General features: G+C 44.0%; 3 protein-coding genes across 3 annotated transcripts; 1 reads left to right on the top strand and 2 right to left on the bottom strand.

Annotated features, from left to right (window-relative positions):
* Nucleotides 1–368: 368 nt before the first annotated feature.
* On the bottom strand, nt 369–2,886 carry SARC_01758 (hypothetical protein). The gene has a single exon (XM_014304526.1). The coding sequence runs from the start codon at nt 2,467–2,469 to the stop codon at nt 652–654; it is 1,818 nt and encodes a 605-aa protein (XP_014160001.1). The 5' UTR covers nt 2,470–2,886; the 3' UTR covers nt 369–651.
* Nucleotides 2,887–3,237: 351 nt separating this feature from the next.
* Nucleotides 3,238–9,409, top strand: SARC_01757 (hypothetical protein). Its single transcript, XM_014304525.1, has 10 exons — nt 3,238–3,373; nt 4,190–4,467; nt 4,964–5,071; nt 5,455–5,539; nt 6,110–6,235; nt 6,398–6,475; nt 7,192–7,254; nt 7,455–7,611; nt 8,193–8,322; nt 8,998–9,409. The coding sequence occupies exons 2-10, from the start codon at nt 4,195–4,197 to the stop codon at nt 9,097–9,099; spliced, it is 1,122 nt and encodes a 373-aa protein (XP_014160000.1). The 5' UTR covers nt 3,238–3,373; nt 4,190–4,194; the 3' UTR covers nt 9,100–9,409.
* Nucleotides 9,410–10,740: 1,331 nt separating this feature from the next.
* On the bottom strand, nt 10,741–13,877 carry SARC_01756 (hypothetical protein; the record flags this gene model as incomplete). Its single annotated transcript, XM_014304524.1, has 5 exons — nt 10,741–11,046; nt 11,233–11,571; nt 12,236–12,490; nt 13,130–13,575; nt 13,808–13,877. 5 exons carry the CDS (start codon nt 13,875–13,877, stop codon nt 10,741–10,743), a joined length of 1,416 nt encoding a protein of 471 aa, XP_014159999.1.
* Between the last annotated feature and the right edge of the window lie 205 nt (nt 13,878–14,082).

The following is a 14,082-nucleotide window of genomic DNA, read 5'->3' as shown; positions in this document are numbered from 1 at the left end:
ACTCTAGAGGATCCCACATACATACATATATATATATATATATATATATATATTATTTACACACACACATATATATATATATATATGTATATTTACACATGCATATATATATATATATATATATACCCTTAAAATCGTGTATTTGATCGTACAATGCATCGCCCACCGTATATTTGCCTCGGCAGTCCACACCAGCTTAAAATCTAAAATCGAGTAATTCTTCTGAATCTTTCATGAATGAATGTTTTAGCAAGATCTCTCACACCGTATACAGATAGCGAGCTTTGCATCTTCTGTGGTACAATACAATGTAATGCACACGCATGAGATAAACTGCTTGAACGTAAGCTCGCGGTACAAAAATTTCAGTGACAATGTATTCCAATTCAGTAGGATGTTATGTACGATTCAAAGGCACACAAGAGTAAAATGATCTGTCGAACCGTAGCCCACTCCTGCACACTTGCTTGGCCATCCCCTCGCTGTCATTGATCTGATATCAGTCGCCATTGATCTTATTATATACTATTTTAAATAATTAACTGAAAGGCTAACTAGGCAGGGCTGATGAATGTGAAATCTGGATCGCTTGATATCATGCATTCGGTCAGCAGTAGTTGGCTCTTAACGTGGAAAGGAAACTTTTAGAAATCAATCATCTTCATCGCCAGTTTCCAAATACAGCTCCTCCCACGTTATCGCCTCTTCTATTGAGTTGAACAATTTTTCAACCCCCACGTACAAAGGTTTCTGTGCAAAATAACCCCATTTGCCCTCACTATCCCTTGCATGCGTATTCACCCAGCAATCATTCCCTGGTCCATCTTTCCTACACCTAGCAATGATCTTTTGCGGAATCGTGAACGCGAGCGCCAGATAGTTCATTTGGCGACCAAAGCTCATCCAAGCTGTACGCCAAATAACCTTCTCAGGGCGTGCGTACCAATGAGTCACATCGGGATCATAGTCGGTATGTAATACTATTTGATGTTCCACCTCCAACCCCACAGGAGAGATGGCAGCTTTTAGCTTCACATAGAAAGTCTCGCCTGTGTCCACTATCTGTTTGGGGTGGCTAGGTATCTGAAGAACGCTCGTTGGTATTTCGCTATTGAACTTCCACCATCGCTTGTTGTCGTGTAGATATCCAAAAAAATCGTCTTCTTGCTCAGACCAAGGCTTCCTCGATATGTATATCGCATCCACAGTCCCCGGCTGAGTATATGCTTGAATTGCGCTTGCATACCTACTTGCCTTGTCCGCCATACGTTCCTCAGAAAAGGGAGCTCCATCAGCGGTCAAAATTACAACCTTCTCCCAGACTAAACCCATGAACTCAACTGGCAACGCAATGAGGATTCGTCTGAACAAGAAGTGATTGTTAAGACTAGACATTGAGGTGTCCATCTGTGAATGGCCGCCACTGAGACGCAGACTCTTGTCATAGTCCCAGGGCTGGAAGTAGAACTTTTTAAGCTCGTCGTTGGTGAACAATCCCATATTGTTGGACGTGTGATCCCAATCGCCCAGTATCGCGTGCGTGCATGCCACCCATAGAGATAAATTATCCAGGTCGAACCATTTCCTCAATGTCTGCGGAAAATCAGTATCACTCACTTCGTTGATGTCTTTCATCATGTGTAGCAGCTGCGTGTGATCATCGGAGCCTTCGTAGTCCATAATAGCCCGAAAAAGAGTGTCATTAAATTCCGGGTCAGAGGTCAGCTTCAGATCACCCACCGACTGCCCGTCCCAGTTAACACTCTTGTACAGATTGTACCGTTCTTTCCCCAGCCAATTCCGTCGCTTCACAAAAGATTCGTCAACAGGTTCGAAATTGATGTACATACCAAAATCGTGATCAGCGACTGCACCGTCTTTCGCGCGCACCTGAATCTTCAAAGCCATAAAATTAGTGCGTAAAGAGTTAAAACTCGGCATCTCCTTAAATGTGTCGAATAGGATTTTGGATCGCAGGCCGCTCTTGTCGGACGGATCTTTCTTCAATACGAGCTTATCGAGACCTCGCCAGACTTTCTCCTCCGGTAAAAAGGTGATGGTGAAAGACTTCAGCTTAGCCCTGCGTGCAGCCCCACCGTGCTGTGAGAGTATAATACTCCGTCGTACGTTGTTGTTCTCGACACCGTCACTCAGTAACAAATCACATTCTATCACAGCTTTGGAATCATCATATTGATTGACGTTGTTGAGAACGTCGGTGAATGTAGTGTGAGAGCCCTCAAGCTGGTCAGGACACTGTAGATCTACTAGGGTCACGTAGTCGGCAGGGGGGTCTTCGTCATACGCATACGTATCTCTATATTGGTTCGTAGCTACACTGTAGGACCCGTTTCTCTGTGGTTGTTGCGTAGAATTGTTATCATCTCCCCACATGAAAAAATACAACACTATAACAAAAATGATGGTTGATACCCGCCGAATCACATATCCAACACTTACTCGAGCCATAATCACCACTGTATAATGACTATATCCCCACTTTGACAACTAAATGGATATTTCTTTTGAAGGGAACACTATTATCTAATACCAGAGCCATCCAAATCAGCAACGATACCTGCGTATTTTGTGGAATATTTGCATCATAGGCACTAACCTCTGTTCACAAAGCAGTGACTATCATAATCATGGACAGTGGCATATACGCAAGGCGGAAGTAATCAGGGCGAGCTTCACTACTTATCTCGCATTTAAATACATTGCCTCTCGTTAACCCACCCACCTTACTCTGAAAATAGAACCTCGCGTAAGCGACGAGGGTGTTCTTACAGTTCTAGTGTTGTCTCGCCTCGGTTAGTGTATGTACTATTTTTTCTCTTAAAGACCTACTGTACGTTGCCAAATGTTTAATTTGCCGACACTGGGACCCGATTTCTATTTTTTATTTTTTTAACATTTTGTGAAGATTTGTAGGCGATGATATTTTGGTTTTGTGTTAGTTCCCCATATTTGGGCGTAAAAGAACTAGTTCACAAATGCATGACCTCTATTATTAAAAAATAGCTCGTCCGAAGACCGAAGGACTAGGGAAGTTTTATTAGATGGGCCGTACTGACAAGTGACAAATATCATCATTTTGCTATCTATCATGCGTTACATCTGTTTTGGAGGCGCGTATTCGTTGCCCGAATCGTTGGTGAATACATACAACAACTGAGCTACAAATATTTATGATATATACATATATATATAAATATATATATATAGCTCTTTTAACAAAATATAAATTTACATTATACTTCTGCTGGGCACATCGATTGTCTAGGTTCGAAAAGCACAGTAGGAAAATCCCTGGTGCCAATCAAGCTTTAAGCACACGTCCCTACCGAAGTACCAGACTGCTCTCATTCAGGTGGGCCTTCTTTGTGTTGTTCGAGAGGATATGTTGAAGCTTTTTAGTGTAAGAAGACTGTTTTGTAAGCATTAAAAATAGCAATATTTTCCCCCATTTCCACGAGGTCTACCTCACCTTCTCGTGGAAAACAACATATTTGAAGCGTGTGTCTGTCGGAATGACGTTTGATATTAATATATATATATATATATATATATTATTTCTATATCTATATCTATATATATATATCTGTATATACTCTATGTATATATATATATCTATATAGATATATATCTATATATATATATATATATACTATATCTAATTTTCTCATTGTCATGGGAATTTTAATATCATACAATTTGTCTCGTATACGCTTCGTTTTGATTATATATCCCATTTATATGTAATTTATGCAAAATATGTTGCAACCAATTAATGTGAGAAGTTTTTTAAAATCTATGCACATTAGAAATGCTGGTCTCAATAACAATTGACATGTGCTCTTGCACCGTTAGCATACACAAAGTTGACCTTCATATCAAATACCGAGTCAGGTTCTGGGGTCTACTTTGCAATACCATCGCTCTTGTACAAGTCTGGATGAAATGCGCCTCCACCTGAGTGGTTGCCACGCCAGAGCCTTATTATGTCTAATAAATAATACAAAGATCTCCCGCTTTATTCCATTACGAGTGTAAAGTCACCCTAAAACCCGATCGCTCCCAAACCCTAATATCGGCAGACCTATCACTCGGGTATCGTCTCACTACAATCCTTATGTCTCCTGCATTCTTACCACACGTTTTATGGCTCGGTCTTGTCACATAACAGTCATCATGTCGTTGGCACCGCCCCGCGACACCGAACTGGGGTACACCCCTGCACCATCGCCCGTGCCCTTTGACTCGCCGATGCCGTCGCGATTTGATCTCGACGTAAACGGCACCAGTTACGCCGCAGTTACCGCAGACGATAAGTCTGGTGAGACCGATAAGGACGCTTCCGAGGGTAATGCAAAGAAGCAAAAGAAAAGCTCGATGTCGAAGATGATGCGTTCGTCGTCGGATAAGGTCAAGGCAAATGAAGCCAAAGCCTTCTTGCCGGATGCGGTATGTCTTCTGCCTGCCTATAACATTTGGTGTTATGTGTGGGTGTGTATGCAGCCAGCTACATTCGTGATAGACTGAGAGGATCTTGTTTATATCCAGCGCACTCACCTGGTACACGAGCGCTCCGATATTGCATGGATGATTTGTGCACCCGTCTTTTATATAGATAACTGTGGAAATGAATACCTTTTATGAAATTGTTAAACACGCATCGCATTCAGTATATGCAATCGCCTACGCACAGATTGTTGCACCTGACTACCTGCCAGCCCCTTTTTATGTTGATGTTATAGTACTCGTATCCAACATGTGCTTGTTTTCCGCCATTTGAATGAGGATGTTCAGTGTCCCAGACAAGACTAGGAAGGACATACATACATCAGTATGGCCGTATGTTTCACTGCCCTACATCTATCAGAGACATACCCCTTTTGGACAACATCATCTATCGCTCAAATCAATTATTCCCCCACTATTTCGAATGGTTCAAAAACAGGAGATTGAGCAGAGTACCATATATCAGCTCAGCAAGCATTACTTCGTCTTCTATAGGTTCTTCAAATGGTTCCATGACATCACAGTCGTCGGCGCCGAGCAACTAGATGTGAGTTCGTTTGTTTTGTTTAACCCGGCTACTCATCATTTTCTGCATCCGAAATGTCGGACATTGTTGTACTCCAGTTGCTTGTTCCCATTTGGACGTCTGCGTATCGTGTGCAAGAGGTAGTCAATAAAGTTTTTCTTCCTTGGTTTAGAGCTTTTATTTTTGCTATGGTGTATGCCCTACTGCTCTCGTAAACACACTCATAGAATATGTATTATGAACCATTCAAATGATTACCCACACTATATATATTCCTAGAATAAAGAGTGCAAACCTGAATTGTTGATGTGCTGAGATTTTTATATGAATATTTAGTCTGTCGTATGTGTGTTGTTTTGATCTGGGTACGCAAATATTAACCACGGCTGTGTGTTCGCTCACAGGGCTCTGGTGGTCTCTTTGTCGGCACGCACACAACGCACAACGCGGATATCATGCTGAACGGAATAGCGCTTACGGAGGCAACAGGTATGCTTATGTGTTATGCACGACTGGTGCTTCATAATACCACTGATGTATTCCTAAGTTCCCGTGTCGCCACACATTCGACGTTGGCGCACATTGGGGCGAGCTGAGGCTGTGATAGCGTAAACGTATTAGCTATATAACGGGTATGCGTGGTGTTGTATCATACCCCATATCACTATCGGAATATGACTCCAGATATTCTCGAGAGCGAGAAAAGGCTGTTGTGATGAAATGTGCTCATTACGGGTCGTGTTTATGTTCCTTATTCAACACTCTATATTGAGGAAAGTGTGCGGGGAATCCAGTATCCCTTGTACGAATACTATGCTTCTATTCAAAGGTCTCAAGCTGCCAGTACCAAATCACTCTTGATAGGCCTACACGTACATGCTGAAAGTGTGGAACTTTGGCTTGATATATATATATTTGAAGAGTATCACCATGGCATTATTCTCGGCCCAGACGTATATCTATGCTTGTCCTTGTCTCACTTCACTGGCAGTAGGTATATTTTGGAGGTAACTCGTTATATATATACGTAAACGCTCTATCACCTATTCGATACTACAGGCATAGTCCTTCGAGGACTATACCATCGGCAGATTATGATGTTCAACCCGTGGCTGAGGAATGTGGGTGGTGTCCCGGGCCAGCGGAATACGGGTGCCACTTTGATAAAGCATGGTTTCTACCCCGGTATGTTCTGTCTCTACAAATGGTGATACACCTCCGTTAGCTCACTTGGTCAGTCTACTTAAGTACATAGGGGATTGCATATACCTGCGCAACTGGTACGGGTGTTGGTGACCCGGAGAAACCTGTCTGTACGACTGACTTTCTTACCTTTCCATGTGGCAGGCTGCCTTCCCGGTGGCTCTGAAGAGGCAATGACTGGACACAAGAACTCGTACAAGCTGCACTGGAAGTCAAAGTCAGGTAGGTAGCATCGCACAACCGCCAAATTAGACATGCATATCTTCCCCATCATATGATCATGTACGCACTAGCGTATGCTTGTCTGCTGCCGATCATACTTATTTAGGTTGAATAGTTGTAGCTCGGAGTGGGTCATCTTTGTGCCCATAGTATAGTTGGGCTATGTTCGTATGCAGATCATATTCGTGATGTCCATGGAAAGGTACCTAACATACGTATTTATATTGACTGTCTAGTTACACTTAGTATCTATTACATTATTGTCAAGCTATATGGGAGCGACGCTCTGAGACCCGAGTCTCAGTGTTGCTGGCGCCAGCTAAATGGAATATGTTTGGTGGTCAGCAAACCATGGGTGCCGTGTGTAAATGCAATTGTGCTGTGACACGCATATCTGCACTGGAGTTCATTCAGTCACTCAGCCATATAAGGTGCCTACATCTGTTCGATGAATTGCAGTACTTCGCCACCCTCTTTCCATCAATGGATAATGAGGCTTACTCGTATGGCACTTTGCTTTCTATAAGTTGTGCCCAACCACATGGAATGTATTGCCATCGGCATCGGCAAGATTTTGCTCGTTGTGAAACTCATCAGAAAATATACCTGAGCGATTTTCAATGGCTAGTGCATACTCACAGCTACATTGGCCCTGCGCATATAGCTGTCAACTGTCATGGCTATTTGTTGATCATTCTCAATTTTGAACACTGCAGGAAACTTGAGACAGGGATTCGCCCACTTAGCCGTGGCTGTAGGCAAGCCGACTCACATATATCGTAAGTTGAGCTGGGTTTGTTGTTTATTGAATCGATTGTACAAATATATGACAGCAATTATTGTATTGCAAAGCATGTGTATGCAGCGAATGTAATCACAGATAGACTGCTTCGTGTCTGTGCATAGTTGAACATTATTTTACACACGTGCACTCGAGATTCTATACTACTTTCGCTCACTACTGTCTATATCACTGCAGCCATATTTTCCCAGAACTCGGAAGAGATGAGATTTGTGCCGCTACTGTGGTTGGGCAATCTGCTCGGCCTTACGAAACTCTGGAGCATGCTCATTGAATTCCTAGCGTTTGCGCCTGTCCTGCAGAACATCCTCTACAACATCGGATCAATGGTTTGGTACGTTGGCCTGGACTAGAATAGGTTTCGAGAGATAGACGTTTGTCATACTGCAATAGTCTGTACATATCACGTACTTTTAGGACTGAATGCGTTTGCCTAAGCCCTGGATGTATGTCTGATTGTAGTAGGCCTTGCGTATGCAGCTATAGTCGTCCTTTACTATCTTTTCTATTCATTTGGAATCAGAAGTGCATACCACCTATCACTGTGAATTAACTTAATTGGCATTCGTATAGGCAAGTGTTAATGGTGCTTTTACACGTCTTCACTTTCATATTGCAAATACGTAAGTTTCTTAAACTACTGTATACAGATTTTCAGCCAGCTATATATATGTATATATATACATATATATATATATATATATTCTAAGTACATGGTACTCTATGATCATCGCGTAAAATTCCATTGCACATCATTCATTGCAATGTTGTATCGCCAGTAGCACACATTTTGTTAGGGCGCAAGGTTTATTCCTACCTGAACCCCGTCGCATTTTTTTTATTGCACATTGATGTATTCCTGTGCTAAGATCTCTTTTGTTAATTTATTTGTTTGTTTTCTTAACACACCAACAGGTTTTTCTGTGCGTACTTCTTCCCCATCCCCATCCCCGTGAAGGTGACGCTGCACATTCTACCAGGAATCCCCGTGAAGCCAGGAGACGATCCGGTTGAGATCGCCAGGAGAGTGCATGACGAGTTTGAGGTATGGTTAAGCTCGAGTGCTCGATACACCCACACAACTCTACGTGTTTCGTAGAATTGGGGTTTTAGGGTTTACTCTATCTGATAGTACTAGTTGTGGTAGTGGGACACAGTGTAACTAAGAGATTCGTGACATAGCGTTCGGCATTTTATGCCAGCACCACAATGACAGTATTTGTTATTGTGTGTTCTATAGCTGACCATATCTAATACGTCGTAGTTTATCGGTATCCATTCATTGGAAAGCACCGAACGCTGAGTATTATATGCAACAAACACCCAAACTTTGTATTTCGAAATTGATTTCATCAGATTGTATTTATATTATATGGCATGTCCAGCATGCAAAACTTATGTAAAACTCAAGATGCGACAGTTGGGTGTATGTGAAATACCGTTTGTCGTCGGTAGTGTTCGTCCGTCGTACAAATTGTCTACTGCATTCCCACTCGAATTGCCAGACGTAAGTACGCTAACTCGCCGAGCTGAGTCCTTCAACCCTAATAGCAATACACGGGTTGCCTTGAACATTTGATACACCATAGCTATATCCATATGTCAACGGGTGAGAAGTTTATAGCTTACAGTTGTGGGTCGGTGAGGAATAGTGGACTCTCTACCCCTTTCCCTGCGCTGACCAATTGATTGTGTTGGCATGCCTAATTAAACGCTACAGGGTCACATAAAGAGACTGCAGCCGTGGGCGCCGGCTAAGAACTATACGGCCGCTCTGAAAGATCGTTTTGTGACTGATGTGAGCCAAAAGAAGAAAGCTTAGACTAATCTTAGAGGACAACCAAGTTGTAGACTGCATAGCAAGTATGATATATCTAGTGCGACCACAGCAATTGAGCAGCGAGCTCAACGTGTACTCAGACAGGCGCAAGATTTCATACTAGTGCATCAGATGTGCATGCCGGAAACTTTCAGACAGAAAAAGGAGCACGATGTTTAGTTTAGGCAGTTTTTCCCTTTAGTGACTGTAAGTGGCCTGAGAAGAACATCTTATACTATAGCTATATTTGCAGTAATATGCGCTGGAGAGATAGCGACACTTGTTCGATTAAACTTTCTGTATCTAAAGTCGATCTAGCCCTGGACCACGGGAATGAGGTCTGGTACTCAATCCGATTACCTGCTCATACATAATCACGCCCCTAAAAATCCCCATCGTGCTGTTCGTAAAGCATGTCGACCCGGGGTGCGCAGCCCTTCAACTACTCGTGGATCTGGACATATGCTGATATTTGCTGTGTATTGTGCCTTGCACAGACTCTTGCACTCACATCGATCAACGTATATAGTTATAGTTATATAAATATAGATGTATTATATAGTTCTAGATGTATATGTGTGTGTATAGATATAGATAGGTGTATATATGTTAAATATATATATATATATATACATATGGTATGCATGTATGTATGTATGTATATTATTATTATTATTATAAATATATATATATATGTATGTATTTACATGATGTTGCCGTTTTCTTAAGGTTAGAAAGGTACCTGAGACGACGAGCTTCGATTTCATATAGGTCATGAAGTTGAGCAGTTAATGGCTCGATTGTGTCTTGTTACCAGCATACCAGCATGTCATATAAATGCTCGCTTTATTAATATAATATACACGTGTCTACAGCCCATCCATATTGGTAATATCGCCAACAGTTTAGTATTGGCTGAGAATAATTCATCTTCAATGTGCAACACTGTTGAGTCAGTCTCTGCTTGAGTAATTCACTCCCTCGTATTTATATTGTGTGAATATGATATATACCCCAACCTTGCCATGCCTCATGACAACCCTTCTCACATAGTCTTCACTAGGGCAATGATTGATAGTCCCAATCATCCACCTTCCACGCAGGTTTGTCGAGATCCTCCTACCCAATACAATCTTAATAATACTTGAGTCTCCAGTCATGCCTATACCACGCCCTTCTCTCGCGTTCCTACCATTTCATACACATACACAAATTCATCAACAGTATAGTCAACCCCAAAGCGATCCAAGAAAAATGTCCGGTGTTGCGGTTGTTGTAAACATTATAACGTACTCGAGCTCATAACCAACTGGCACCCACGTGTCAGATGTACTCAAAGGCAATCCATCGAGTACACCCAGACGCAAGGCAAATGGGCTTCGAGCTCGAACACGCTGTAGTACGCCGCACACCAATGGGCGTATACATAGACAATCAATTCGTGAATTCCGGGCTCTAGCACGCTAGTATACGCCGACCTCCCTGTGCATATACAAGTAGCTCCCGGAGATTCACCTCGATGTGGCTGTGCGGCCATCACCTAGTCCGCCGAGAGAGCCGACTCTTCGCCTTCGCACCTACGCAACAACACGGAAGTGCAGCCAGAGCAGCAACACGCGACAAGCCTCGAGCTAGTCCGTGGGTCTAAAATTCCTCTACAAAGCGTATATGATCCGCAGCATTCTCCCGCCAGGCATTTTGCGGGGCGGGTCCGTGCACTTCGCGGAGGAAAATAGAAGCTGCCTGATTGCTTGCGTCCAGTTGGTGAGACCTACCGCCCACGTCGTGACATTCGGGGCATCGAGACGTCTCTATGGCCCCCCCACACTCTCCGATGGTGTACGCGTGCCCATTTCTGCAGGTGTACCAATGGCCGCCGAAACTGTTCACGCCCGAGCCCACATCAGCCGGCATGGCCTGGAAAATGGCTTTCTTCTCCTCCAGGGTCACCTGTACAGACGGTGAGGACAGGATGTGTCACAGCACAGTTGAATAGTTTAATACACCGGCCTACTTGAACTGGCGCCTATGCACACAGACCTGGGACTTCTTGACTCGTACGCACAACGAAGAGTATCTGCATTTACCTACCTCTCCTTAGAACACCTACGACAGAGAGTATCTGAATTTACCTACCTCTCCATAGAACACTTCCGACAGAGAGTATCTGTATTTACCCACCTCTCCATAGAACACTTTCGACAGAGAGTATCTACATTTACCTACCTCTTCATAGAACGTTCCCTTCCAACGCGCGCTTGCTGCTTCTTCGCGTACTATGTCTAAGGGTTCGCCAACGCACCCACACCGGTCTGCGTTCTCCAGGGCTTTCTGTAGCTCTGCAAGGATCTCCAGACAGTGTTCACGGACACGCTTATCCGAGTTTTTTTCCGGGACGATCCCGGGCTTGGATTCGGCTTGGACTTCGGATTTAGCTACCTTGTTGGCTACGGTAGGCTTGGACTTCGGATTTAGCTACCTTGTTGGCTACGGTAAGAGATTGGATTGGGAAATTTAGGTGTGAATAAAAACCTCCCGCAACGAATGCAGACAACACAGTCTGTGTGATTGATTGTTCAACGAGAATCTGGCTAATGTATGTATCCGTGTCATACATGTATTGTATAGCACGGGGTTGCTTTATGTATGGGTCTTTCACTGAACACATATTACCGTCACCCCACTGGACACCATTGAAGCCAACGTTGTACCGGCGCACACTCTGCATCTAATGAAAATATGGCACATTCATATAACTGCGAGGAATACTCATTTAGGAAGTGCTCGATATAACAACTCTCATCAAGTCGCCCTAGTGTGTTGTACCCTGCACTGCGCATCGGACGGCATTCGCGGAGTACAGTTTACAGACACACTTGCATCTGTACGAGCACATACAACACCTACGTATGCCTCTTCGAGACATACGCAATGTGATGTCTTTTATCTTATGTCTTCGATATACATAGTACACCATGCATCACATATGCACTGGCATATGTCTTTACTATACATAGTACACACCCCACATACATCACATACGCATTGACATGTCTTAGATATACATAGTGCATACCCCATATGCATCACATACGCAGTTTTAGTATGTCTGTGACATACACTGACACCACATACATACATTCGCACTGCCAGATGCCTTCAATATACACACTACACCACATGCATGCATGGGTCTCAGGAGCGGATACTTACATGGCTTAGCGTCGGCTATCCCAACGAGCGCTGTGTAGTGCACAAGCACACGCTCTACACTCAGTTTCTTCCAGAGCGGTCCTATACCGACTTTCCCGTCGATGCACATAGTTTGTACCGCGGCCAGGGCTTTCAGACATGCCCCGTATACAGCGAGCACGCGTGTGAGATGGCTGACAGCCTGTGAGAGGATACGATGAGATGAGTATATGATATACTTCGGCTATAGTTATGGTACGTAAAGCCCAGAATGAGGATTGGATTGGGTTGGATTCGATTCGATTCGATTCGATTCGATGTGTTGGGTGTGTCAAGCACGCTTCTGCACCTGTAGAGCCACCATGGCTCCTCCTGGTAGGTGTTAACGGCCCAACAAACCCGTCTGTATAACTTCACACACCAATAACTCTTTTATAACGAAAACATAAAACTACCCCATCTGTACAACTTCACTCACCAATATCTTTATTGTAACGAAAACATAAAACTACCCCATCTGTACAACTTCACTCACCAATATCTCTATTGTAGCGAAGACATCAAACTATCGCATCTGCACAACTTCACAACGAAAACATAAAGCTAACCCATCTGTACAACTTCACACACCAATATCTCTATTGTAACGAAAACATAAAGCTATCCCATCTGTGGTATCATGTCTCACGTAAGCCGACCATGCGGTCTGTGTGTGGCGCCCAAGCAATGCATATGCGTTTCCTCTTCTGTGGTGGATCATTGCAGCCAATTATTAATACGTCAGCGACTATCTCACACCACACAATGCCCTCGTCACATCACATACGGGTGTGTATCATACCGGTTCACACTCAGACTTCACCACCTTCTGCTCCTTCTCTCCCGTGGCGAGCTTTTCTCCACCCCGCCCCTTAACGGTTTTGTCCTTTTTTTCCCTTTTACCCGGTTTAGCCCCACTTTCGCTTCTCTGAACCTCCAGAGCCGCGTCATCCAGCGCACACTCCCAGCGCAGTGTCAGCCGCAAGTTCCGAACTTCCACCAACCTGCACTCGATAATCGGCTGGTATGACATGGACGGTGGAGGACACGCACTGTCCGCGTCTGCAATACTATTACCGGATCGCTGCCAGTACACGTGGTCCAGCTCGTGTACCTTGCGCGTGGGGGCGTCGCCATGGCAACATGCGGTGAGGCGTGCCACTTCCCGGCCCAGTCTCAGCAGGTCCCTGGTGATGCGCTTTTGTTTGATGGCCTGGTGCGGAGCGAGTACTAAGGCTTTGACATCTCCTGTGGAGAAACAGAAGAGTACAACGGAAAAGTATATTAGCACTGGCCGATGTTAGGACAACCAGATACGCGCACAGCGATTGACTCCCGGTGCCCCAGCAGTGTGCTGTTGCTCGGTTGAAATGGGATACACAAGCCAGAGCAGTGCATGCACGATTGCAATTGCGACCTCAACGGGACACCAATGCTTCCAGAATGTGGCATTGGCTTGACCAGGTGTCCTCTCACATACCCGCCTGCTCCGCTTGCTTGAGAAAGTACTTATCCATGCGTGTCTCCTCTAATTTAATTCTCTGATGCATTTCGTTCGCTTTGCCCACAAACAGCACGTGGTACTTGCGCTTTGCCTCGATCAGTGCGATGTGGTTTAGCACACGACCGTATCTGTGGGCGAGAGAGCGTGTCAGTGTGAGTGCAGTATTTTTAACTACCCCACTCTAACGGAACGCATGTGAGAATTGAATGTATATATATATATATATGTGTGTGTGTGCGTGTGTGTGTGTA

This window comes from Sphaeroforma arctica (genome assembly GCF_001186125.1).
Source record: "Sphaeroforma arctica JP610 unplaced genomic scaffold supercont1.72, whole genome shotgun sequence".
In the NCBI taxonomy this organism is placed as follows: domain Eukaryota; class Ichthyosporea; order Ichthyophonida; genus Sphaeroforma; species Sphaeroforma arctica.
The sequence above is the reverse complement of the archived record's forward strand: the minus strand, read 5'-3'. Positions and strand labels throughout refer to the sequence as shown.

Coding starts and splice junctions, on each gene's coding strand:
- SARC_01757 (XM_014304525.1), top strand. CDS start 4,195: ATGTCGTTGGCACCGCCCCGCGACACCGAACTGGGGTACACCCCTGCA. Junction 5,540..6,109: donor AGCGCTTACGGAGGCAACAG/GTATGCTTATGT, acceptor TCGATACTACAG/GCATAGTCCTTCGAGGACTA. Junction 7,612..8,192: donor AACATCGGATCAATGGTTTG/GTACGTTGGCCT, acceptor ACACACCAACAG/GTTTTTCTGTGCGTACTTCT.
- SARC_01758 (XM_014304526.1), bottom strand. CDS start 2,469: ATGGCTCGAGTAAGTGTTGGATATGTGATTCGGCGGGTATCAACCATC.